The sequence below is a fragment of the Hyperolius riggenbachi genome, chromosome 12, assembly GCF_040937935.1.
Source record: "Hyperolius riggenbachi isolate aHypRig1 chromosome 12, aHypRig1.pri, whole genome shotgun sequence".
NCBI classification, from domain to species: domain Eukaryota; kingdom Metazoa; phylum Chordata; class Amphibia; order Anura; family Hyperoliidae; genus Hyperolius; species Hyperolius riggenbachi.
In genome coordinates this window covers 206,028,000-206,052,493 of record NC_090657.1, presented here as the reverse complement: position 1 = coordinate 206,052,493, position 24,494 = coordinate 206,028,000, and the positions used below count along the sequence as shown (strand labels likewise).

At 45.2% G+C, this 24,494-nt stretch overlaps 1 protein-coding gene across 4 annotated transcripts in view; it reads left to right on the top strand.

Moving 5' to 3' along the window:
* Positions 1-24,494, top strand: part of GAS7 (growth arrest specific 7) — a 489,292-nt gene that overhangs the window by 456,426 nt on the left and 8,372 nt on the right. For all 4 annotated transcript variants that reach the window (XM_068263919.1, XM_068263920.1, XM_068263921.1 and 1 more), the window contains 5 exons: positions 4,099-4,177; positions 6,048-6,176; positions 7,045-7,168; positions 13,224-13,303; positions 15,038-15,136. In XM_068263919.1, the coding sequence (XP_068120020.1) occupies positions 4,099-4,177; positions 6,048-6,176; positions 7,045-7,168; positions 13,224-13,303; positions 15,038-15,136 (511 nt within the window). The remainder of the gene's footprint in view (positions 1-4,098; positions 4,178-6,047; positions 6,177-7,044; positions 7,169-13,223; positions 13,304-15,037; positions 15,137-24,494) is intronic.

Sequence of the window (24,494 nt, the reverse complement as noted above, 5' to 3'; positions counted from 1 at the left end):
TTTGCAGTTATACATTGCTCCTTTTTCCTGTAAACGTGGAGGTGGTTTATTGCCGCCAGTAGAATGTTTACTCCATAGATCTGTCGCCTTGTTAAATATTTACCGCACTTTATGCACGGGGCATATCTGTGGCCGGCTCGGAACAGGGCGTAATGTATGGCGGTTGCCTTATTAATCGTCTATAATTCAGCTGGATGAGATCTCAGTCCAGCTACTAAATAAAATATATTAGTAATGCAGCAGTCGAGGAGCTTAAACCGCTCATGAATATGCAGCGGGCGACTGCGTTTGGAGTTATGTGTCTCAGAGCAGTCGTAAAGCTACTGACTGACGCCATCAATCCTTGAAAGAGGCGCAACAAATAGTTTGGTTGTGAGCCGTCTTTTTTTACATGAAAAATACTCCCAAGCTTTTTTGTTTTTTTCCCATTAACCTGTTTGAGCAGCAGCAGAGTGATGTTCTGCTACCTGGTAGAGATGCCCTGAGGGGTCCAGCCTCACACATCCCAAAATAGTCTGTTTTACCCAGAAGTTAGTAGGACAGGAGGTGGTGTTTGATTACGGGATGACATATATGCAATGTTGGCATCAAAGCTCACTGTCACTCACTCGCTCACTCACCTGTCCCCCAACTCGTGTCTTCTCTCTAACCCTGCCTGGGCCACTCCTCCCTGTCTTTTCTCTCCTGGGGCGCAAGTGTCATGTGACAAACACTGGAGGCCAAGCACTAGAGGCCTCTAGTGGTCACATAATAATGGCAGTATTTGTATAGTGCCTTTCTCCTGTCGGACTCAAAGCGCTTGCGAGGCAGCCATAAGGTACATAAGGTACGTGCCACAGGACCTCTAGTGTTCAGCCTCTAGTGGTCACATAAAGTACGTGCCACAGGACCTCTAGTGTTCAGCCTCTAGTGGTCACATAAAGTATGTGCCACAGGACCTCTAGTGTTCAGCCTTTAGTGGTTACATGAGGTATGTGCCACAGGACCTCTAGTGTTCATCCCATGACACAGGCACCCTGGTAAAGAAAAGACAGAGGAACAGCTGGTGGCATGCACGATGGACCTCTGGTGTTCAGCCTCTAGTGGTCACATAAGGTACATGCCACAGTTTTCAGCCTCTAGTGGTCACATGAGGTACGTGCCACAGGACCTCCAGTGTTCATCCCGTCACACAGGCACCCTGGTAAAGAAAAGACAGAGGAGCAGCCGGTGGCATGCACGATGAACCTTTGGTTTTCAGCCTCTAGTGTTTGCCACATGGCATGAGGAGCCATAAGGGAAGGAAGGGGATGTCACTGGTGGACAGGTGAGAGATAGCTCCATTTATACTTTGTAGAGCTCAGGGGGTACACTTTACATAAGGGAGATCTGGGAAGGGTCGGCAGGCAGATTTCATGATGTGAAGTCTATTGAAAATCTGTGTACAGTGTGTGGAAGGATGTGATCTGAGAGAGATCAATCTGATGGTTGAATCTGGGTAGCTATCAATTAGTGTATGGCCACCTTACGATAGAAGGAGCAGAGAAGCACAGAGTATCAGGAGAGGAAATATCGAGGAAGGAGCAGAGTCCTCCAGCAGCACAGAGTATATCAGGAGAGGAGGGCTAGATAGAGGAAGGAGCAGAGCAGCATGGATTATATCAGGAGAGGAGGGCTAGATAGAGGAAGGAGCAGAGCAGCACAGAGTATATCAGGAGAGGAGGGCTAGATAGAGGAAGGAGCAGAGCAACATAGAGTATATCAGAAGAGGAAAGATAGAGGAAGCAGTACAGAGTATATCAGAAGAGGAAAGATAGAGGAAGGAGCAGAACAGCACACAGTATAGGTATGCAGGTACATAAACTATACAAACACCTGCATACGCAAATGGTTTATGCATCTGCAAATGTAGACCTGCGCATGTGCAGTACGGCCGCACTGTATGCCTTCGTGGCCCGTGCAAGTCCTAAGTACACAGCAACAGTAACTATGAAAACAGCTGTGTGCATTCCCTCGTCCATCTCTGTCCCCTTGTTACAGCACTGGGATCCCTTAAGTTCCACAGAGCTCTTCTACAATGCGTAAGGAGACTCACAACTGTGCGGCAGCCCTGGAGCTGCTGTTCAGCTCTATGGTGGTGTGGAGGTAGGTGACGGGCTTGCAGGGGTCTCAGCACTAAAACTGCGAAGAGGACTCAGGATGATCCAGAGACTTCCCTCTCCCGAGGTAAGTGTACAGGATTGCGGAGATGCCGCCGCGCGGTTTGGCGGCGGGGCGGCTGTTTACGCGTTCAGACCGGTGGTTTCCGCACAGCAGCATGTGTCTGGTTTGTCTGAGCCTTCTAGTGCACACAGATGGAGAGCTACGCGCGCTCTGGGAGGCAGGACCTTTATGCCAGGAGGAGAGGGATCAGCTGATCAGGTTGGTCAGCTGATCCTAGAGCAGACAGTCATTGGCTGGGTGGCGCTGAGAAGTGCTGCACTATATATAGATCTCACTGGTCAGTCTCAGGTTGTCTGCCGATGCGAATACATACGTGTAAGCACTCAGACCATAGTCAGATCCCACAGTGTGTTAGAACCAGGTGGACCTGGGAATTCACACTTAGCCAGATTACGCTTGTGTCATTACTGTGTTATACTTTAGACCAGTTCCAGGGTGTTGTGACCAAGGACCTCACACCCAAGTTTAGGAATACTGTGTTATACTTTAGACCAGTTCCTGGGTGTTGAGACCACGGACCTCACACTCTAGACTAGGCCTCTGCTTTATCTGTTATGACCCATTGCTCTCTCGACCTCTCTCTTGCTTTCTGATTTGGTACCTATGCATATCTGCCTACCTGTTGCCAAACCCTGCCTGTACCTGGTCACCGAATCAGCCTTCTGTCTCTGTACCTTATCTGCTCGTGTGTTGCCGACCTGGCCTGGCCGACCCTTCTGGCTGTCACTCGTTCCTTGAGTGTTCAGTCTGTCTGTACTACCTGTGACACTACCCCGCCAAGTGTCAGGTAGCTGCAGAGACCTCCTGTTCCTCAGAGAGGCCGCTCTGCAGTCCAGCCAGGGGCTCTATCCCTTTGGAGTCCTGTGGCTATAGTATAGTCTGATTCCCAGTATAGCAGGGAATCATTGGCTCCCAGAGTATCTCTATCCCCTCTCCTAGGAGATAGTTCACACACCGTCAAGGGCCACCTGCTCCTCAGGTGGTCCATGCTCATTGTTGTCTGCGTCTCCCGCTCCACGGGAGACAGCCTACTGTTGCACCAAAACACTTACACTTTATCAGGTGTCCAGAGGTTAGTCATACTTGCATTATTGGTGATTCTGCAGATCATCAATAATCAGGTATATATCTGTATTGTTGGTGATACTGCAGATCACCAATAATCAGATTCTCTGTGTGCTGACACCAATCGTTACAGTAAGTACCCAAATTGGAAACTTTTTCCCTCCAGGGTTACTGTAATGGTTAGTTCCCTTATAAGCTCAGATGAATTATTACTACCACTGCTGAAAAGTATGTAGACAAAAGATGGTCTGCACCAATCCGTTACAGTTCTTCTTTATTGATTGGACATGTCCCAGATAATCATAGCTATGATTAAGGACTGAGTGAGTCCGATGGTGTTTATCTGGGACAAGTCTAATCAATAAAGAAGAACTGTAATAGATTGGTGCGGACCATCTTTTGTCTACATATATTTCAATGGGTTTTGCTGACCTGGTCCTGCGCAGCTGGTGGGGTGTAGCGATGTCCACCTTTTCTACTACTGAAAAGTGACCGAAAAAGTTGTGTATACAGAACACTCACAGGTGAAGCTAGCCGTGTCTCCCTCTGACTTGGTCTCTTCCAAAAGAGCAAAGGCAGATAATAGTATCAGCAAGAGGCTCTCTCTACTGTGAATTCTCATGATTTTATCTTCGTCTAATATTGAATGATTCACGATTGTTGCCCACATTAAAATTTAGATAGCTGTGATTAGCTGTGTGCGTCCCATAATCATGGCTTCCTCGGGTTGTACAGTGTGTGGAGAGATCTGCCTGTGCTGGGAGATAGGGGACACAATGCTTATACAGCGACAGCTCAGTGTAGTGACATATGACAATTGTTTATCTGCAGGACGCTTGGAGAGGCCTGGGCACAGCTCAAGAAGAGCCTGACAGATGAAGCAGAAGTCCATCTCAAGTTTTCTTCTAAGGTAATAAATGGAAACCAGTTTCCACCCTGTTTTCTCTCCAGGTCATTAAATTGTAAGATTTGGGGTGTGTTTAACCCACAAATAAAGAGAAACTGTAATCAAGGATCGAACTTCATCCCAATCAGCAGCTGATACCCCTTTTCCCACAATAATTTGTTGCCTTTTTTAAAATAGATCATCAGGGGGCTCTGTAAGGCTGATATTGTGGTAAAACCCCTCCCACAGTGTGATGTCAGGACCTAGGATCTGACAGTTTCCGGTCTGCGAACCTTGTTGCATTGTGGGAAATAATAGTGGTTTCCAGCTGCCAAGCAACCAGTATCTCCCTCTGTGCATATGTATGCATCTATAAAAAAAAACAACCCGATATGTCTGGCATAGACAGGTCGATCCGGCGGCCGATTAGCGTCCCCGCTCATCGATTCCCGCTCGTCCCCGCCGGCGGTCCTTATCAGCCGCTCGATTCCCTGCCATTGTCCGCCGGCGGGAATCGAGCGGGCGCGGGTCGAGCGGCTTGATCGGGCCAGCTGAATATTATCAGCTGGTCGATACACGGTATGTTTCTACACGGTACAGAAACGTACCGTGTATCCCCAGCATTAGCCTATTGCATTGTTAGGGGGTGTGGTTATAGATAATGGCAGTTGGTACTATGGTATCTGGGTTTTCTTTCAAGTCTGCCAGTAGTAAAGATGATGATGTGCAGGCTGATTGTGGATAAAACCATATGAACAAATTACATGGCGAATATCAATCATTTCTTGACCTCGCTTCTATTTTTTAACTTCTCACTTTGCAGTGTATTGATTAATTTCCCCCCTTTTCACTAAAGTTCCTCTTCAAGCAACTTAACCTCCCTGGCGGTAAGCCCGAGCTGAGCTCGGGCTATGCCGCGCAGGGAGATATCTCAGCCCCTGGTGGGGCGATTTCCACCATGTAAAGTGCTGTGCATGCAGCTAGCACTTTGCTAGCTGCGCGCACAGCCTGATCGCCGCCGCTCTGCGGCGATCGCCCGCACGCAGCGGCAGAAGAGGGCCCCCCCCCGCCAGAGCCCTGCGCTGCCCGGACCAATGAGTTCCGGGCAGCGCCATGGGCTGGATCGAGTGCCTCTGACGTCAGGACGTCGGCTGACGTCCATGACGTCATGCCGATCGTCGCCATGGCGACAGGAGAAGCCAAACAGGGGAACGCGTTATATACACGCTCCCGTTTGCTATTGTTGCCGGCGGCGATCGGACTAGAGGGTCACATGCGCCCTCTAGTGGTGTTTCATGTAGCTACCACTCTGGTAGCTTTACATGAAACAAAAAAAAAAATTAAAAAAAAGGTTTTTTTGACCATTTAAAAAAAAAAAATTAACCGCCAGGGAGGTTAAAGGTGATCCACCAACATATCCATAGTTTGCACCCACCCCACCACCTTAACCCCTGTATGGGGTATGCTGTATCAGAACCATACAAATCCATACATGATGACTCTGGGTCTCCACAACATATTTAGCCGTCCTGTACCACTAGACCTCCTAAGACATGGCACATACAGAATTATACAGGTTCATATCTAGTGGTTCTGGTTCTTCACAATGTAACCGGGTACCCCATCCTCCCCCCCCCCCCCCCCAGCCTCACCACAGAGTCATACATGGTAGTTCTGGGCCTCCACAACACAACTGTATACCAACCACTTCTTACCCAAGCTTGAGGCACATGGAATCTGTACACTGAACATATAGGTGATCTTTGGTTCAACACATTAATATGGTCACTGGGCCATGTGGGTGAACCCTTCAATCTCAAAGCATCAGGGGAATATTAGTGCTGAGGTGGTTTGTCAATTTCCGTGGCTCAAATCTGCTTCTCCTTTCCCTCAGTTACAAAGCGAGGTGGAGAAACCTCTGCTAAACTTCCGGGAAAACTTTAAGAAGGACATGAAGAAGTTTGACCACCACATAGCGGATCTCCGGAAACAGCTGGCCAGCCGATACGCATCTGTAGAGAAGGTGACTATTTGTCAACCATGTTATTGTATACGATAATGAATGTTAGGGCTCTTTTATGCCACACACATTTTGCTGCAATTTGATTGCGATGTTGCATTTTTTTCTGCGGTTTCTCCTTGTGTTCCTAGCATCCATTAAAAATCACATTGCGATATGCAGTGTAAAAGAAGCCATATGCCTCATTCACACTGGGGCGCTTTCACCCCGAGTTTTGTACTTTGCTGATCATTGGCAAATATGAATATATACTCTTCCAGTCACATGTTTCAGAACACCCCTGTTTTTCAGTTTTTTTTTTTTTTTTTATTGAAATTCAAGCAGTTCTGGCCATTTTCTATCATTCTGTCATGTAGATTATTTTACTAGTTTTGGGTAACGGTACCTGTTTTTTTTTTTTCAACCTCACCATATCTCTATAACATTTCAAGCAACTCATTGGACTTGATCCACTTGAATTTCAATAATTGTTCTCAGGTATTGGTCGGAAACTGCAGCGCTTAGTGGCACAATTCTTGAGAAGACTTTCTCCCTCAATCCGTTAATGCTCCTGTTGGGTGATAGGCCATTGGGGTGTAAGTCCCCACACTGCCCTTTAGCCCAACGCATAGCCAAGGCTCCTAGGCTACATATAACTAGACAATGGCAAAACCCTTTTGTTATTGGTTGAATTGACCAAAACCATAATAACTGATGGACTATTCTGTCAATAAAACTTTTTGAAACAAATTGCTCCACTTTTGAGGAACAAAAATCTTGTGAATGGGACTAAAAGGGTTGACTGGCTGCAAGGTGGCATTTATCACTTGCTCCACCTACTTCTACAATCCACCACTTGGGCACTCACGAGTTATATGTGTTTCCCTAACAGGCCCGCAAGGCTTTAGCCGAAAGACAGAAAGATCTGGAGGTGAAAACACAACAACTGGAAATCAAACTGAGCAACAAGGTAGAAGAGGACATCAAGAAGGCGCGGCGGAAGTCAACGCAGGCAGGTGAGTGATCCTCTGACTAGTGAGATAAATTACCGACTTGTGTGATGATAAGTACTCATAATTGTCAATTCACAGAGATTACCAGCATACAGTAAAAGAAGTGAGATGTTCCATATTTATCTTCAGCCTGGGGCTGTCAGTAACTAATCAGCATTTGGGAGGTTATAGGGAGGAAACAAAAGAGAAAAGGTGAAAATTGATTAACCACTTGAGGTGTTAAAGGGAACCAGAGAGGAATGGAGCGTGAAAATAGAAAAAGCTCTTATACATACCTGGGGCTTCCTCCAGCCCCATAAGCCTGGATCGCTCCCACGCCGCCATCCTCCGCTTCCTCTATCGCCGCTACCGGGTCCCGTCACTTCCGGCGGACGCAGCCAATTGTCCGCATCACAGGGGCTCCCTCCATACCCTTACGCATGCGGCTGCGCAGTATGCAGCCGCACGCGTAGGTATATGGAGGGAGCCCATGATGCGGAGAATTGGCCGCGGCGGCCTGGTGCTAATGACGGGACCCAGTACCGGCGGATCCAGGCAGCGGAGGACGGCGGCGTGGGAGCGATCCGTGCGTATGGGGCTGGAGGAAGCCCTAGGTATGTATAAAAGCTTTTCTGTTATCCTCTGGTTCTCTTTAAAGACCAGGCCATTTTTCTTAAATTGGGCTACTGCAGCTTTAAGAGCTCGCTGCAGGGCCGCACAACTCAGCTTATTCCCCCCTCCTTTTCTCCCCACCAACAGAGCTCTCTGTTGGTGGGGTCTGATCGCTCCCCCAATGTTTATTTAATTGTTTTTAATAAATATTTATGTTTAATTGTCTATTAAATTTTACTATTTTTAATTTATTTTTGTGCGCCTCCCGCCAGCCAATCAGTGTGATCAGCTTTCAAAGGCTTCACACGGCTGTCCCCAGTACAGCGCTGCCTTAGATCTCAGTGCTGTACAGGGTTAACAGTCTCTTAATCAGCAATCGCTGCTGGAAGACTGAAGGTGGCGTGCACAATCTCCTGCTAGTCCCATTGAAGGCCATTCACGCCAATTGGCGTGGAGCGGTCCTGGGGCTGGCGCCGCATTCATGCCGATTGGCGTGGAACGGTCAGCTAGTAGTTAACTTACTTTATTTTCCAGAAGAGTTTAATAATAAACACATATTTCCCTAATTTCACAATATTATTGCGTAAAACTTATTATTGGTTAATAAACTACTAATGGATTTGAGCTGATACAAATTTAGATATGTATTAATTTTATTTAATTTATTGAAATCTTCCTGTAGAGTGATGTCCGCCACTTTGTTTTAACTGTACAACCACAAATAAAGCAAGACCAATCGGAGGCAGCCATGTCTGCCTACCTATGTGATAGGGTCCAACAGGCTGGTCCGTGGGACAAAGCATAAATAATAAAAAAAAAAATTAGACCAATTACATACAGAGGTCCCAATAGACATGTCCTACCTCTGTTTGTACCATGCGATTGGACAAACTGGATGGAAAGGTGGAGCCAGCCAGTAGGAGGAGCCACCCCATCTAACTAGTCAACACATTGGTTTCAATGTGCTGCAAGATGGGCCTTCAGGAAATAAACTGAGTTTTCCGCAGTGTTACCGAAATGTTGTAGACAACTGTCGGAAACTGTCCAAACACCTCACACATGCTGGAAAATGTGAATTTGATAAAACCTTTAAAAGTGCTGCATGCAGCCTTTTCCTAACTTCAGAATTTTAACCATACTTCGATTAGTGCATTGTTTTGGGAACGTCTAGCGTACAGGAGAAGGGCCATTATAAAAGATGGAGCCAAACTGAAGTAAGAGTTAGAATCTATGACTAAAGACTGATCAGACCTGAGTAGTGATCACAGATGTGCGAGTTCAGCTTTCCACACAGTAATGGACGGCAGCAGTGGGGGGTTGGCAGCTATGGCAGAGCTTCTGTACATTCTGTATATTTTATATAGTATGCTGGGGAAATAGGCTTTAGGCAACAGCCTGAATTTCGTATATCTCTTCTGGGGAACAATATCTGTGATGGATTATAATTGTGTTATTGATCAGTTTGGGTTGTTCTGGCATAATTATCACTATGGTTCTACGATAAATCCTTGTGGGTTCTCCAGGAGTTTTTCCTCTGGTGTAATGTTTTGATTTGGCCACACTTGACCTCAGTGAGTGACCTCCGTTGCATCCACCTTTTGCACGTCAGGTCTGATCTACGGCTCAGTGTGATATAATTAATTTAGACTGGCCATCTTGTCTTCCGCCCGCCATACTCCATCTTGTTTTAAGCACTCTGCTGGCATGAAGTCAATATCTAATTCTCTGTGAAGCGGCTCTCGGACGGGAGCAATAATGGCGGGTAATGCGTTATCTGGGGATAAATCTGGCGTACCCATCGCGGCCTGTCACACATAATGATATATATGGCTTTAACGCCCTTTGATTTTAGCGACGAGCGTCCATCAAGGGTCTCTGGAGGCTTTTATATGGAGCCGCAGTGAGCGAGATTAGCAGGATAACTCTTCATTATTTATGGCCCATGTCTGGCCACTCCTTGCTTAACGATTCCGACTACATTCCTGTGCCATCGTAATAACCAGCATTGTCTGCCGTGACTTTTTCTGCTCTGGGATAAACCAGAACAGATTAACACCACAAACTGTTTTATCACCCTTCAGAAAGCCAACCGCCATCCACGACTGCTGATTCCCACCTTACACAGATCCAACCGCCATCCACGACTGCTGATTCCCACCTTACACAGATCCAACTGCAATACCTGACTGCTGGTTCCCACCTTACACATATCCAACCGCCACACCACCTTACACATATCCCACCGCCACATCTGACTGCTGGTTCCCACCTTACACATATCCAACCGCCATAACTGACTGTTGGTTCCCACCTTACGCATATCCAACCGCCACACCTGACTGCTGGTTCCCACCTTACACATATCCAACCGCCATAACTGACTGTTGGTTCCCACCTTACGCATATCCAACCGCCACACCTGACTGCTGGTTCCCACCTTACACATATCCAGACTTATGTCAGACTAGCAGATGGTCTCAAGAATACACTTAGAAGTTCAAAGAGACCCTTTCATGCACTTACAGCGGAACTGAACTCTTGCACAGCACCCAATATTTATACCAAATATAGTTTTCATAGTCATGTTTGAACCCCTGATTGGTTCACATGGGCACGACTGTTCCAGCATGTGACTTCCTCAGCTTATGTAAGAATGACTGACTGTAGGTTCCCCTGAAATGTTTGTCTCGCTTCGAACAGTCACCAGCTACATATACTTCCCACACAGGAGGCCCTGTGCTATAAAATTATCTGTCTCCAGCAGAGCTATGCTATGGTAATAAGTACAAGGTGTTTAGAGATGGTGTTTGTTGGAGGACAATGGAGGTCTGTGATTGACTATTTCACCCAAAATATGTTACTAGTAATGGTGTGTAAAATCTGCCTTTTTTTGTTTGTTTTTACCCTTTGATTTGTTTAATCGTTATCCCTTGTGTGCTCAATAAGTGACTGCTCTGAAAATCTCTACACGCCCCCTGCTGTCTTAGACTTTCTATTAAATTGGATAGTTCACTGAAAATATTAGAACTGTTAAATTAGACCGGAACTCTTGCACAGTACGCAAGGAAAACATTAAGAATTGCACCCTGTATGTATTTAGAGAGTTAAGCCTGTCTAATTCCCCCTCATCTGTGTCCAATCACAAGTTGTAATTTGATCTCTCAGCTGTGTCAGCTGACTGTCACGGCAGATAAGCTCATTTGAAAGCACAGGATGTGAACAATTTGTCTGCTTCCATGAAAGCAGGTAGTAGAAACACTGTTACAGCTGATACAAATCCTGCAATAAATCTGCAAAGTAATGTTTTTCTTATAAGGTTATTATGCTATTGTGTATCTTTTAGCGCAGAGAGGAAGTTCTGTGTTCAGGTTCGCTTTAAAGAACAAGCGACACCCATGCTAACCTAGAAACAAAAACCACATATATAAGTAGATAAATACTACCTCTACTTACATAACAGATGTATTGTGCTATCCACGTAATGATTCCTGTGAATTTTATAAAGAAAAAGCAGAAAATCCTATTCCAGGCAGTGGCCATCTTGCCAAGCTAATGCTGACATCATATCCTCCCTCACTCTTGTTTTCCCCCCTCCCTTCTCTTGCTCATTGTGTATTCATTAGCTGCCCTCCTCCCAGAGTCTTCAGACACTCCCACTGAGGTTTATACTAGGAACTTTTTTTTAATTTACTCTTCCAATCGCTGAGTCACCTCGGCCTTGCTTGTAAACACCAGTGATCAGAGGGTGTTTCTGATAAGCAGCTAGGCAGGGAAATCAATGGAAGAGGAGGAATATATTATAGATAAAAAGAACCCCCAGCATGCAACTGAATGGCAATGGCTATTAAAGGGCCAGTGCTCCTAAGGTATGTAATAACTCCAAACCATAACAGCAGAAAAAGTTTTGCAAGTTTTGAATGCAGGATTAGCATCTTTATCACTTAATACTTTCAGACCAGTTGCTGTTTGATTTGATTTTTATGGTGACGATACCGCTTTAGGTACAGACTAACCAGCAAGCTCATGGTGACCCAGAACTCATTGGAGTGTGTAAGGGACTACAATGGTCCTAAAAGCCCCCTTACTAAGATGTTAAGAAAAACAAAAATTTGCTTTCCTAAAACAGAAAGAATTTGCGATAATTCAGGTTGGAGTGAGCTCGAGATGTCTCCCAGAGCACCACTGCTGAATATATGCAAATTAACCATTGTACCCTTAGAAGCTAAACACACCTCCAGAACCGCTGGAATGCAATGATGTGTCAGCTTGTTAAATTGTACAGAGCCATAATAATCCAACATGCATACAGACTGTTTCGGATTGTTTGATCCTCATCAGTGCATGGCATGGATTAGTTTGGCTCTATGGAGTAGGGCTTGTAAACCGAGAGGTACAGACTAACCAGCAAGCTCATGGTGACCCAGAACTCATTGGAGTGTGTAAGGGACTACAATGGTCCTAAAAGCCCCCTTACTAAGATGTTAAGAAAAACAAAAATTTGCTTTCCTAAAACAGAAAGAATTTGCGATAATTCAGGTTGGAGTGAGCTCGAGATGTCTCCCAGAGCACCACTGCTGAATATATGCAAATTAACCATTGTACCCTTAGAAGCTAAACACACCTCCAGAACCGCTGGAATGCAATGATGTGTCAGCTTGTTAAATTGTACAGAGCCATAATAATCCAACATGCATACAGACTGTTTCGGATTGTTTGATCCTCATCAGTGCATGGCATGGATTAATTTGGCTCTATGGAGTAGGGCTTGTAAACCGAGAGGTACAGACTACCCAGCAAGCTCATGGTGACCCAGAACTCATTGGAGTGTGTAAGGGACTACAATGGTCCTAAAAGCCCCCTTACTAAGATGTTAAGAAAAACAAAAATTTGCTTTCCTAAAACAGAAAGAATTTGCGATAATTCAGGTTGAAGTGAGCTCGAGATGTCTCCCAGAGCACCATTGCTGAATATATGCAAATTAACCATTGTACCCTTAGAAGCTAAACACACCTCCAGAACCGCTGGAATGCAATGATGTGTCAGCTTGTTAAATTGTACAGAGCCATAATAATCCAACATGCATACAGACTGTTTCGGATTGTTTGATCCTCATCAGTGCATGGCATGGATTAGTTTGGCTCTATGGAGTAGGGCTTGTAAACCGAGAGGTACAGACTAACCAGCAAGCTCATGGTGACCCAGAACTCATTGGAGTGTGTAAGGGACTACAATGGTCCTAAAAGCCCCCTTACTAAGATGTTAAGAAAAACAAAAATTTGCTTTCCTAAAACAGAAAGAATTTGCGATAATTCAGGTTGGAGTGAGCTCGAGATGTCTCCCAGAGCACCACTGCTGAATATATGCAAATTAATACCGCTTTAAGTATACATTTTAGAAAACACTATTTCTCTGCAATAGTCCTAAATGCAACATCTAGTTTAACATGAATGGTGTGTGTCTTATCCAGGGGATGACCTCATGCGATGTGTGGATCTCTACAACCAAGCACAGTCCAAATGGTTTGAAGAGATGGTGACTACGACCTTGGTGAGTCCTAATACACTGAAGACAGAATCAGAAAAGTAGTGTAATATAGACCACATGTTATTTGTGTATTTGGGGTGATTCCCTGTCCTGTTGCCTGGGATGCAGCAGGAAGTGAGAAAACCAGTGCACAGACAGACCCCATCCTTGAAGGGAACCTAAACTGAGAAGGATATGGATTATTCCTTTTAAAATGATACCAGTTGCCTGACTCTCCTGCTGATCCTGTGTCTCTAGTACTTTTAGCCACAGCCCCTCAACAAGCATGCAGATCAGGTGCTCTGACTGAAGTCAGACTGGATTAGCTGCATGCTTGTTTCAGGTCTGTGATTCAGCCACTACTGCAGCCGAAGAGATCATGTAGGACTGCCAGGCAACTGGTATTGTTTAAAAGGAAATATCCAAATCCCTGTCAGTAAAGGTTCCCTTTAAGGTGGCCACTAACGGTCCTATTTCTAGCGAAAAATTACAACTGACAAGAAAATCCAAATTTTGGTTCGAGGAAAATCCAGACGACTGTTTTTATAATCATTCGTAATCGATTGTGCCCATCAATGGAGATTTACAACCAGTCTGATTAGAATTTCTGATCGTTTGATCGATTTTTCGCTAGAAATTGGATCGTTAGTGGAGCTGGCTCATACAAAGTGACTCTTTATTGGTTCCATATAGAACATATAGCCAGTATATAGGCTAGGCTATATGTGTTATATGGAAGTAATAAAGATTCATCTTGGATGTGGCAGCTCTTTTTGACTGATCATTGTACAGAAGGTATCATCCCTCTTTCCCCAGCTGATGCACTTCCCCCGAGAGACAAAGGGGCTGATCCCTTAGTGTGTGCGAGACACACAATAACTGTTATGTACAACCTCTTCCTTAATCTGTCTAAAGGTGGCTACACACGGTACAATAAAAATGATGCAATCTTACAGCAATTTAAATTTCACATTTTTTCTATATAAGTTGATTAGGAAGGGTGGTGTTTTTCTTATCAATTTTATAGCAATTGAATGGTGTAATTTCTTAATGCAAGGCAAGCAATTTTTCAGAGTTTGCGATAATTTTTTTCATAAAATTAAACACACGTGTGTGCTACATTGGACGGATCTGTCTGAAAAATGTATTGTAATTCTTGTGGACCCCTTAACATTTGCCCAGATTGCCATTCCGATGAATAAATACATTTGTAACACAAATATGACAGATTAAGCCCAGATTGCCCCTTGATCAATAATGCAGTTACTCTGTATTCCATGAAGAGCCCCCCCCCCCAGCTGCAGTTGTGTTGGGGGGGTAGGAAGTACATATACCGGTAGTTAATGAGTTGCTAACAATCCTGGCTTGCATGCAAATTGTATGCAGCTTGGAAGTTGCTAAAACCAAGATTGTAAAGGCTTTAATCTGCGGCCGTTGCCAGAATGCCTCACCTCGGCTCTCTCATTGCATTCTGGGAGGACTGCAAGGCTGAGTATGCTGAAGAGGTTCCCACAGGAGGAGGTTGTGTCATATAAACAGGAACGTCACATGACCTCCTCCTGTAAGAGCTGCTGCTGCTCAGTGTTACACCAAGCAGCATTCTGAAGGCTCCCGGGAAGGTGGTTGCACACAGCAATGGGAGATTTTAGGCAGCTACATTTATGATGCACACTATAGTTGTGGGGCTCTGGGGAAGTCAGGTGACCCATGCATGGCCTGTGGTATCTGCCATGAGTAATATGGATGTGTGTCCTGCAGGAGCTGGAGAGGCTGGAGGTGGAGCGCGTGGAGATGATCCGTCAGCACCTCTGTCAGTACACGCAGCTACGCCACGAGACAGACATGTTCAACCAAAGCGTGAGTACCAACACACTGCACCTCTCTAGTGTGGTACCGGCAGTACTGGTGTGCTTATACCGTGTTTCCCCAAAATAAGACACTGTCTTACCCTACTAAACTATAATCAGATTCCCCCCCCTCCCCCCGTGTATAGCCAGACCCCCCTCATATATAGCCAGTCTCCCCCCGCATTACCTCCTGCCGGCCCCCTCCTCCAGAAACACCGATCACAGTACACCGCAGCTCCTTTGGCCTGGTGGCATAATTCAAACCGCAGATTAGCTGTGACCTGTAATGAAGGCAGCTAGAGTATCAGTATAACTGCGCCGTATCACTGTAACAACAGCGCCTCCTTATACCTCCTATGATGTGCCTGTGGCACTTCCTGTATATGGAGGCGCTGTTACAGTGATACGGCGCGGTTATACTCATACTCCAGCTGCCTTCATTACAGGTCACCGCTAATTCGCCGTTTGAATTATGCCCCCGGGCAGAGGAGCTGCGGCGTACTGGGATCGGTGTTTCTGGAGGAGGGGGCCGGCAGGAGGTAATGCAGCAGCGGGGTCTCACTAGGTCTTGTTTTAGGGGAGGGCTTATATTTCGAGCAATCTCGAATTATATGCTAGGGCTTATTTTCAGAGGGAAGTCATACTTTTGGGGGAACCATTTAGTACCACCACTAGTAGAGCTTAAATTGCGCATGATAATGCGTCTCTAAGGGCCTGTTTCCACTACACAGAGATTGGATGCAGAAAAACTGACTCCAATGAATGCCTATGGTCCTGTTTCCACTAAAAGCGATTTCTCTGATGCAGATTTTCCCATAGGCAATCATTGGAGTCGGTTTTTCTGCGTCCATTCTTCATCCATTTTGCGTATAGTGGAAACGGACCCTTACAGGCTGAACAACAAAATGAAAACCCATGAGAAAGAAGCCTTGTCTAGAGACATGCTAATAACATATCACACTTTACATCCAGATATGATGCAAAATATAATCATTTTATTTAGGACTTATCTAAAAACGTCAACAATTAAAAACATTTAACCTCTTCACCTCAAAGGGTTTTTCTGCTCAAAAAACCAGAGCAGTTTTAACCCGTCAGCGCTCCTTCCATTTATTCACCTATAACTTTATTACTACTTATTTTTGTCACTGTATAGGCTTTCTTTGGGGGGTACTTTTTGCTAAAAATTATTTTCTTCTAACTCTAATAAGAAGAAGAAGAAAAAAATTGAAAAAAAAACATTATTTCTTAGTTTTCAGCCATTATATTTTCAAAATGAAACATGCTACCGTAATTAAAACCCACACATTTTATTTTCCCGTTTGTACTAGGGAAAAAGTTTAAATGTTGCAATAAACGATACAATGTATGGCGCCAATATTTCATTTGGAAATAAAGGTGCATTTTTTAAGTTTTGCGTCTATCCCCAATTACAGGCCCATAATTTATAAAGTAATTGTAGTATACAGTTTTTGTATACATATTAAAAAAGTTCAGTCCCTAAGGTAACTATGTATTTTTTTTTAATTTTGTAATTTTTTTTTATTAAAAAAAAATAAATAGAAAAAAATGGTAACTTTAGGGGAGTGTGGGAGGTCAGGGGTTAATAATAATAATAAAAAAGGTAACTAGAGATAATAAACTGAAAAAAAAAAAAAGGGGGGATGTAATATTACAATTTGGCCACAAGATGTCCTCAGTAGTGACTTCAGCTCCGTACTGTTTGTACCGAAACGGAAGCACTACGCATACGGAATGAATGAATGGCCGAGCCGTCTGTATAGACGGCTGCAGCCATTCACACGGGGAATTAGATCAATGAATGGGATTTGTTTTCCCATTCATTGATCTAGCGGCGGGCAATCGGCGGTAATGAGCGGCGGTGCCGAGCGGGGTGGGGGGAGGGGATGGGGGGTTCGTGCGGGGGGGAAGTAGTAGTTACGTCCCTGCACAGAGTTATGGCAGTTTGCAGGGACGTAGTTACTCGTCCCGGGGGAGGGGAAATGGTTAAAACCACCTTCTTAACCACTTAAGGACCGCAGTCTTTTCACCCCTTAAGGACCAGAGCCTTTTTTCCATTCAGACCACTGCAGCTTTAATGGTTTATTGCTCAGTCATACAAGCTACCATCTAAATGAATTTTACCTCCTTTTCTTGTCACTAATACAGCTTTCTTTTGGTGCTATTTGATTGCTGCTGCGATTTTTACTTTTTATTATATTCATCAAAAAAGACATGAATTTTGGCAAAAAAATGATTTTTTTAACTTTCTGTGCTGACATTTTTCAAATAAAGTAAAATTTCTGTATACATGCAGCGCGAAAAATGTGGACAAACATGTTTTTGATTAAAAAAAACCCATTCAGTGTATATTTATTGGTTTGGGTAAAAGTTATAGCGTTTACAAACTATGGTGCAAAAATAGAATTTTCCCATTTTGAAGCATCTCTCTCATTTCTGAGCACCTGTCAGGTTTCATGAGGTGCTAGAATTCCAGGATAGTATAAATACCACCCAAATGACCCCATTTTGGAAAGAAGACACCCCAAAGTATTCACTAAGAGGCATGATGAGTTCATAGAAGATTTTATCTTTTGTCACAAGTTAGCGGAAAATTACACTTTGTGACAAAAAAAATAAATAAAAAAAAGTTTCCATTTCTGCTAACTGGTGACAAAACAAAATGAAATCTGCCACGGACTCACCATGCCCCTCTCTGAATACCTTGAAGTGTCTAGTTTCCAAAATGGGGTCATTTGTGGGGTGTGTTTACTGTCCTGGCATTTTGGGGGGTGCTAAATTGTAAGCACCCCTGTAAAGCCTAAAGGTGCTCATAGGACTTTGGGCCCCTTAGCGCACCTAGGCTGCAAAAGAAATGTCACACATGTGGTATCGCTTTACTCAGGAGAAATAGTATAATGTGTTTTGGGGTGTATTTTTACACATACCCATGATGGGTGGGAGAAATATCTCTGTAAATGAGATTTCTTTTGATTTTTTTACACACAATTGTCCATTTACAGATATTTCTCCCACCCAGCATGGGTATGTGTAAAAATACACCCCAAAACACATTATACTACTTCTCCTGAGTATGGCGATACCACATGTGTGACACTTTTTTGCACCCTAACTGCGCTAAGGGGCCCAAAGTCCTATGAGTACCTTTAGGATTTCACAGGTCATTTTGAGGCATTTATTTTCTAGACTACTCCTCACGGCTTAGGGCCCCTAAAATGCCAGGACAGTATAGGAACCCTACAAGTGACCCCATTTTAGACAGAAGACACCCCAAGGTATTCCGTTAGTAGTATGGGGAGTTCATAGAAGATTTCATTTTTTTTTCACAAGTTAGCGGAAATTGATTTTTATTGTTTTTTTCACAAAGTGTCATTTTCCACTAACTTGTGACAAAAAATAAAATCTTCTATGAATTCCCCATACACCTAATTGAATACCTTGGGGTGTCTTCTTTTTAAAATGGGGTCACTTGTGGGGTTCCTATAATGCCCTGGCATTTTAGGGGCCCTAAACCGTGAGGAGTAGTCTAGAAACCAAATGCCTCAAAATGACCTGTGAAATTCTAAAGGTACTCATAGGACGTTGGGCCTCTTAGCGCACCTAGGTTGCAAAAATGTGTCACACATGTGGTATTGCCGTACTCAGGAGAAGTAGTATAATGTGTTTTGGGGTGTATTTTTACACATACCCATGCTGGGTGGGAGAAATATCTCTGTAAAAATGTTTTGATTTTTTTTACACACAATTGTCCCTTTACAGAGAGATTTCTCCCACCCAGCATGGGTATGTGTAAAAATACACCCCAAAACACATTATACTACTTCTCCTGAGTACGGCGATACCACATGTGTGACACTTTTTTGCAGCCTAGGTGCGCTATGGGGCCCAACGTCCTATTCACAGGTCATTTTGAGGCATTTGGTTTCTAGGCTACTCCTCACGGTTTAGGGCCCCCAAAATGCCAGGGCAGTATAGAAACCCCACAAGTGACCCCATTTTAGAAAGAAGACACCCCAAGGTATTCCGTTAGGTGTATGGTGAGTTCATAGAAGATTTTATTTTTTGTCACAAGTTAGTGGAAAGTGACACTTTGTGAAAAAAAACAATACAAATCAATTTCCGCTAACTTTTGACAAAAAATAAAATCTTCTATGAACTCGTCATACACCTAACGGAATACCTTGGGGTGTCTTCTTTCTAAAATGGGGTCACTTGTGGGGTTCCTATACTGCCCTGGCATTTTAGGGGCCCAAAACCACGAGGAGTAGTCTGGAAACCAAATGCCTCAAAATGACTGTTCAGGGGTATATGCATCTACAAATTGATGACAGGTGGTCTATGAGGGGCCGAATTTTGTGGAACCGGTCATAAGCAGGGTGGCTTCTTAGATGACAGGTTGTATTGGCACTGAAGTGCAGGAATGTTCTCAAATCGTGACCTGGACATGGCAATTAAGTCGTACCAGCAGTGATCAGAAAAAAAAATTCTGTCACTGCGGTGGGGCGGGTGAGGGTTTGGCCGGGTGATCAGAAGCCCGCAGGGGGCATATTAGGGCCTGATCTGATGGGTAGCAGTGACAGGTTCTAGGGAGGATATGAGGGTGTGTGTGTGTGTGTGTGTGGGGGGGGGGGGGGTGTTCAGGAGCCCCCAGGGGGCAGTTTAGGACCTAATCTAAAAAATAGCGTTGAGATAGTGACAGGGAGTGATTAATGGGTGATTAGGGGGGTGATTGGGTGCAAACAGGTGTCTGAGGGGTGGGCAGGGGGGGTCTGATGGGTGCAGTGGGCGATCAGGGGGCAGGATCAGTGTGCTTGGGTACTTAATAGGAGGGCTGCAACCTGCCCTGGTGGTCCCTCAATCACTGGGACCACCAGGGCAGGAGGCAGCCTGTATAATACGCTTTGTATACATTACAAAGCGTATTATCCGCTTTACATGCGGCAGATCGGGGGTTAACAACCCGCCGCCGCTGCTAATTGGCTGGCGGGTTGACGTCGCGGGTGGGCACATCCAGCGTGCAATCCCCGGCCAGCTAGTCCGCAACGAGCCGCCGCCGATCGGCGTATTGCGGTCGTTGCGGGCTCTACTTTGCTGCCGCCCCTAGGTAGATATATATATATATATATAGATAGATCTATATATATATATATATATATATATAGATAGATCTATATATATATATATATCTATATATATATAGATAGATCTATATATATATATATATATAGATAGATCTATATATATATATAGATAGATCTATATATATATATAGATAGATCTATTTTTACACTCAAATCGCACAGCCTGTCACGGCTGCAGGCTGTGCGTCTCTCCCTGTCACACAAGATCCACAGTGACAGGGAGAGGGAGGCGGAACGGCAACTATGTTGCCTTTCGGAGGGTGATCGCTGTGATTGGCTCACAGCGATCACACGGCAGGGAGCCAATCAGTGACGGCTCCTGCCGATACCCGGAAGCCTTAGCTGTCATAAGACAGCTAAGTGCAGCCGGTTCGGTGCGCGCGATCGCGGCGGGGAGCGGCGGCGCCGGTGATAGAGATCTACGCCCTGCCAGCCAGGAGCCCATCAAAACAGGGCGTAGATCTCTATCACCTCGGTCCTTAAGTGGTTAAACCGATTGTTATCTTTAACCACTTGCCGACCGCCCACAGCCCATGGGCGGCGGCAAAGTGGATGCCTAAAGGACCGCAATACGCCTTCAGGCGGCGCGTCCTTTAGGCATGCCGGGGGAGCGATCGCGTCATTGATGACGCGCGCTTCCCCCGGCAACTGGCTCCGCCCACCCGCCGTAACATCCCGCCGGCCATACGGAAGCGCCGGCGGGATGTTAACCCCGCGATCGCCGCATACAAAGTGTATAATACACTTTGTAATGTATACAAAGTGTATTATACAGGCTGCCTCCTGCCCTGGTGGTCCCAGTGTCCGAGGGACCACCAGGGCAGGCTGCAGCCACCCTAGTCTGCACCCAAACACACTGATCTGCCCCCCCCCGCCCACAGCACCCCTCAGACCCCCCCCTGCCCACCCCCCAGACCCCTGTTTGCACCCAATCACCCCCCTAATAACCCATCAATCACTCCCTGTCACTATCTGTCAACGCTATTTTTTTTTATATCCCCCCCTGCCCCCTCCTGATCACCCCCCCCACCCCTCAGATTCTCCCCAGACCCCCCCCCCCCCTGTGTACTGTATGCATCTATCTTCCCTGATAACCTGTCAATCACCCGTCAATCACCCATCAATCACCCCCTGTCACTGCCACCCATCAATCAGCCCCTAACCTGCCCCTTGCGGGCAATCTGATCACCCACCCACACCAATAGATCGCCCGCAGATCCGACATCAGATCACCTCCCAAATCCATTGTTTACATCTATTCTCTCCTCTAAACACCCACTAATTACCCATCAATCACCCCCTATCACCACCTGTCACTTTTACCTATCAGATCAGACCCTAATCTGCCCCTTGCGGGCACCCAATCACCCGCCAACACGCTCAGATTGCCCTCTGACCCCCCCTTATCAATTCGCCAGTGCATTAATTACATCTGTTCTTCCCTGTAATAACCCACTGATCACCTGTCAATCACCTGCCAATCACCTATCACCCATCAATCACCCCCTGTCACTGCCACCCAACAATCAGCCCCTAACCTGCCCCTTGCGGGCAAACTGATCACCCACCCACACCAATAGATCGCCCGCAGATCCGACATCAGATCACCACCCAAGCGCAGTGTTTCCATCTATTCTCTCCTCTAAAATCACCCATCAATCACCCCCTATCACCACCTGTCACTGTTACCCATCAGATCAGACCCTAATCTGCCCCTTGCGGGCACCCAATCACCCGCCTACACGCTCAGATTGCCCTCAGACCCCCCCTTATCAATTCGCCAGGGCATTATTTACATCTGTCCTTCCCTGTAATAACCCACTGATCACCTGTCAATCACCCATCAATCACCCCCTGTCACTGCCACCCATCAATCAGCCCCTAACCTGCCCCTTGCGGGCAAACTGAACACCCACCCACACCAATAGATCGCCCGCAGATCCGACGTCCGATCACCTCCCAAGTGCAGTGTTCACATCTGTTCTCTACCCTAAACACCCACTAATTACCCATCAATCACCCCCTGTCACTGCTACCTATCAGATTAGACCCCTATCTGCCCCTAGGGCACTCAATCACCCGCCCACACCCTCAGAATGCCCTCAGACCCCAGCCCTGATCACCTCGCCAGTGCATTGCTTGCATCTATTCCCCCCTCTAACCACCCCCTGAGACACCCATCAATCACCTCCTGTCACCCCCCTAGCACTCCTATCCATCAGATCAGGCCCAATACAACCTGTCATCTAAAAGGCCACCCTGCTTATGACCGGTTCCACAAAATTCGCCCCCTCATAGACCACCTGTCATCAAAATTTGCAGATGCTTATACCCCTGAACAGTCATTTTGAGACATTTGGTTTCCAGACTACTCACGGTTTTGGGCCCGTAAAATGCCAGGGCGGTATAGGAACCCCACAAGTGACCCCATTTTAGAAAAAAAGACACCCCAAGGTATTCTGTTAGGTGTATGACGAGTTCATAGAAGATTTTATTTTTTGTCAAAAGTTAGCGGAAATTGATTTTTTATTGGTTTTTTTTCACAAAGTGTCATTTTTCACTAACTTGTGACAAAAAATAAAATCTTCTATGAACTCGCCATACACCTAACGGAATACCTTGGGGTGTCTTCTTTCTAAAATGGGGTCACTTGTGGGGTTCCTATACTGCCCTGGCATTTTAGGGGCCCTAAACCGCGAGGAGTAGTCTAGAAAACAAATGCCTCAAAATGACCCGTGAATAGGACGTTGGGCCCCTTAGCGCACCTAGGCTGCAAAAAAGTGTCACACATGTGGTACCGCCGTACTCAGGAAAAGTAGTATAATGTGTTTTGGGGTGTATTTTTACACATACCCATGCTGGGTGGGAGAAATTTCTATGTAAATGGTCAATTGTGTGTAAAACAAATCAAACAATTGTCATTTACAGAGATATTTCTCCCACTTAGCATGGGTATGTGTAAAAATACACCCCAAAACACATTATACTACTTCTCCTGAGTACGGCGGTACCACGTGTGGCACTTTTTTACACCCTAAGTACGCTAAGGGGCCCAAAGTCCAATACCTTTAGGATTTCACAGGTCATTTTGCGACATTTGGTTTCAAGACTACTCCTCACGGTTTAGGGCCCCTAAAATGCCAGGGCAGTATAGTAACCCCACAAATGACCCCATTCTAGAAAGAAGACACCCAAAGGTATTCCGTTAGGAGTATGGTGAGTTCATAGAAGATATTATTTTTTGTCAAAAGTTAGCGGAAAATTGATTTTTATTGTTTTTTTCACAAAGTGTCATTTTCCACTAACTTGTGACAAAAAATAAAATCTTCTATGAACTCACCATACTCCTAACGGAATACCTTGGGGTGTCTTCTTTCTAAAATGGGGTCATTTGTGGGGTTCCTATACTGAACTGGCATTTTAGGGGCCCTAAACCGTGAGGAGTAGTCTGGAAATCAAATTTCGCAAAATGACCTGTGAAATCCTAAAGGTACTCATTGGACTTTGGGCCCTTTAGCGCAGTTAGGGTGCAAAAAAGTGCCACACATGTGGTATTGCCATACTCGGGAGAAGTAGTACAATGTGTTTTGGGGTGTATTTTTACACATACCCATGCTGGGTGGGAGAAATACCTCTGTAAATGACAATCTTTTGATTTTTTTACACACAATTGTCCATTTACAGAGTTATTTCTCCCACCCAGCATGGGTATGTGTAAAAATACACCCCAAAACACATTGTACTACTTCTCCCGAGTACGGCGATACCACATGTGTGGCACTTTTTTGCACCCTAACTGCGCTAAAGGGCCCAAAGTCCAATGAGTACCTTTAGGATTTCACAGGTCATTTTGCGGAATTTGATTTCCAGACTACTCCTCACGGTTTAGGGCCCCTAAAATGCCAGGGCAGTATAGGAACCCCACAAATGACCCCATTTTAGAAAGAAGACACCTCAAGGTATTCCGTTAGGAGTATGGTGAGTTCATAGAAGATTTTATTTTTTGTCACAAGTTAGTGGAAAATGACACTTTGTGAAAAAAACAATAAAAATCAATTTTCCGCTAACTTTTGACAAAAAATAAAATCTTCTATGAACTCACCATACTCCTAACGGAATACCTTGGGGTGTCTTCTTTCTAAAATGGGGTCATTTGTGGGGTTCCTATACTGCCCTGGCATTTTAGGGGCCCTAAACCGTGAGGAG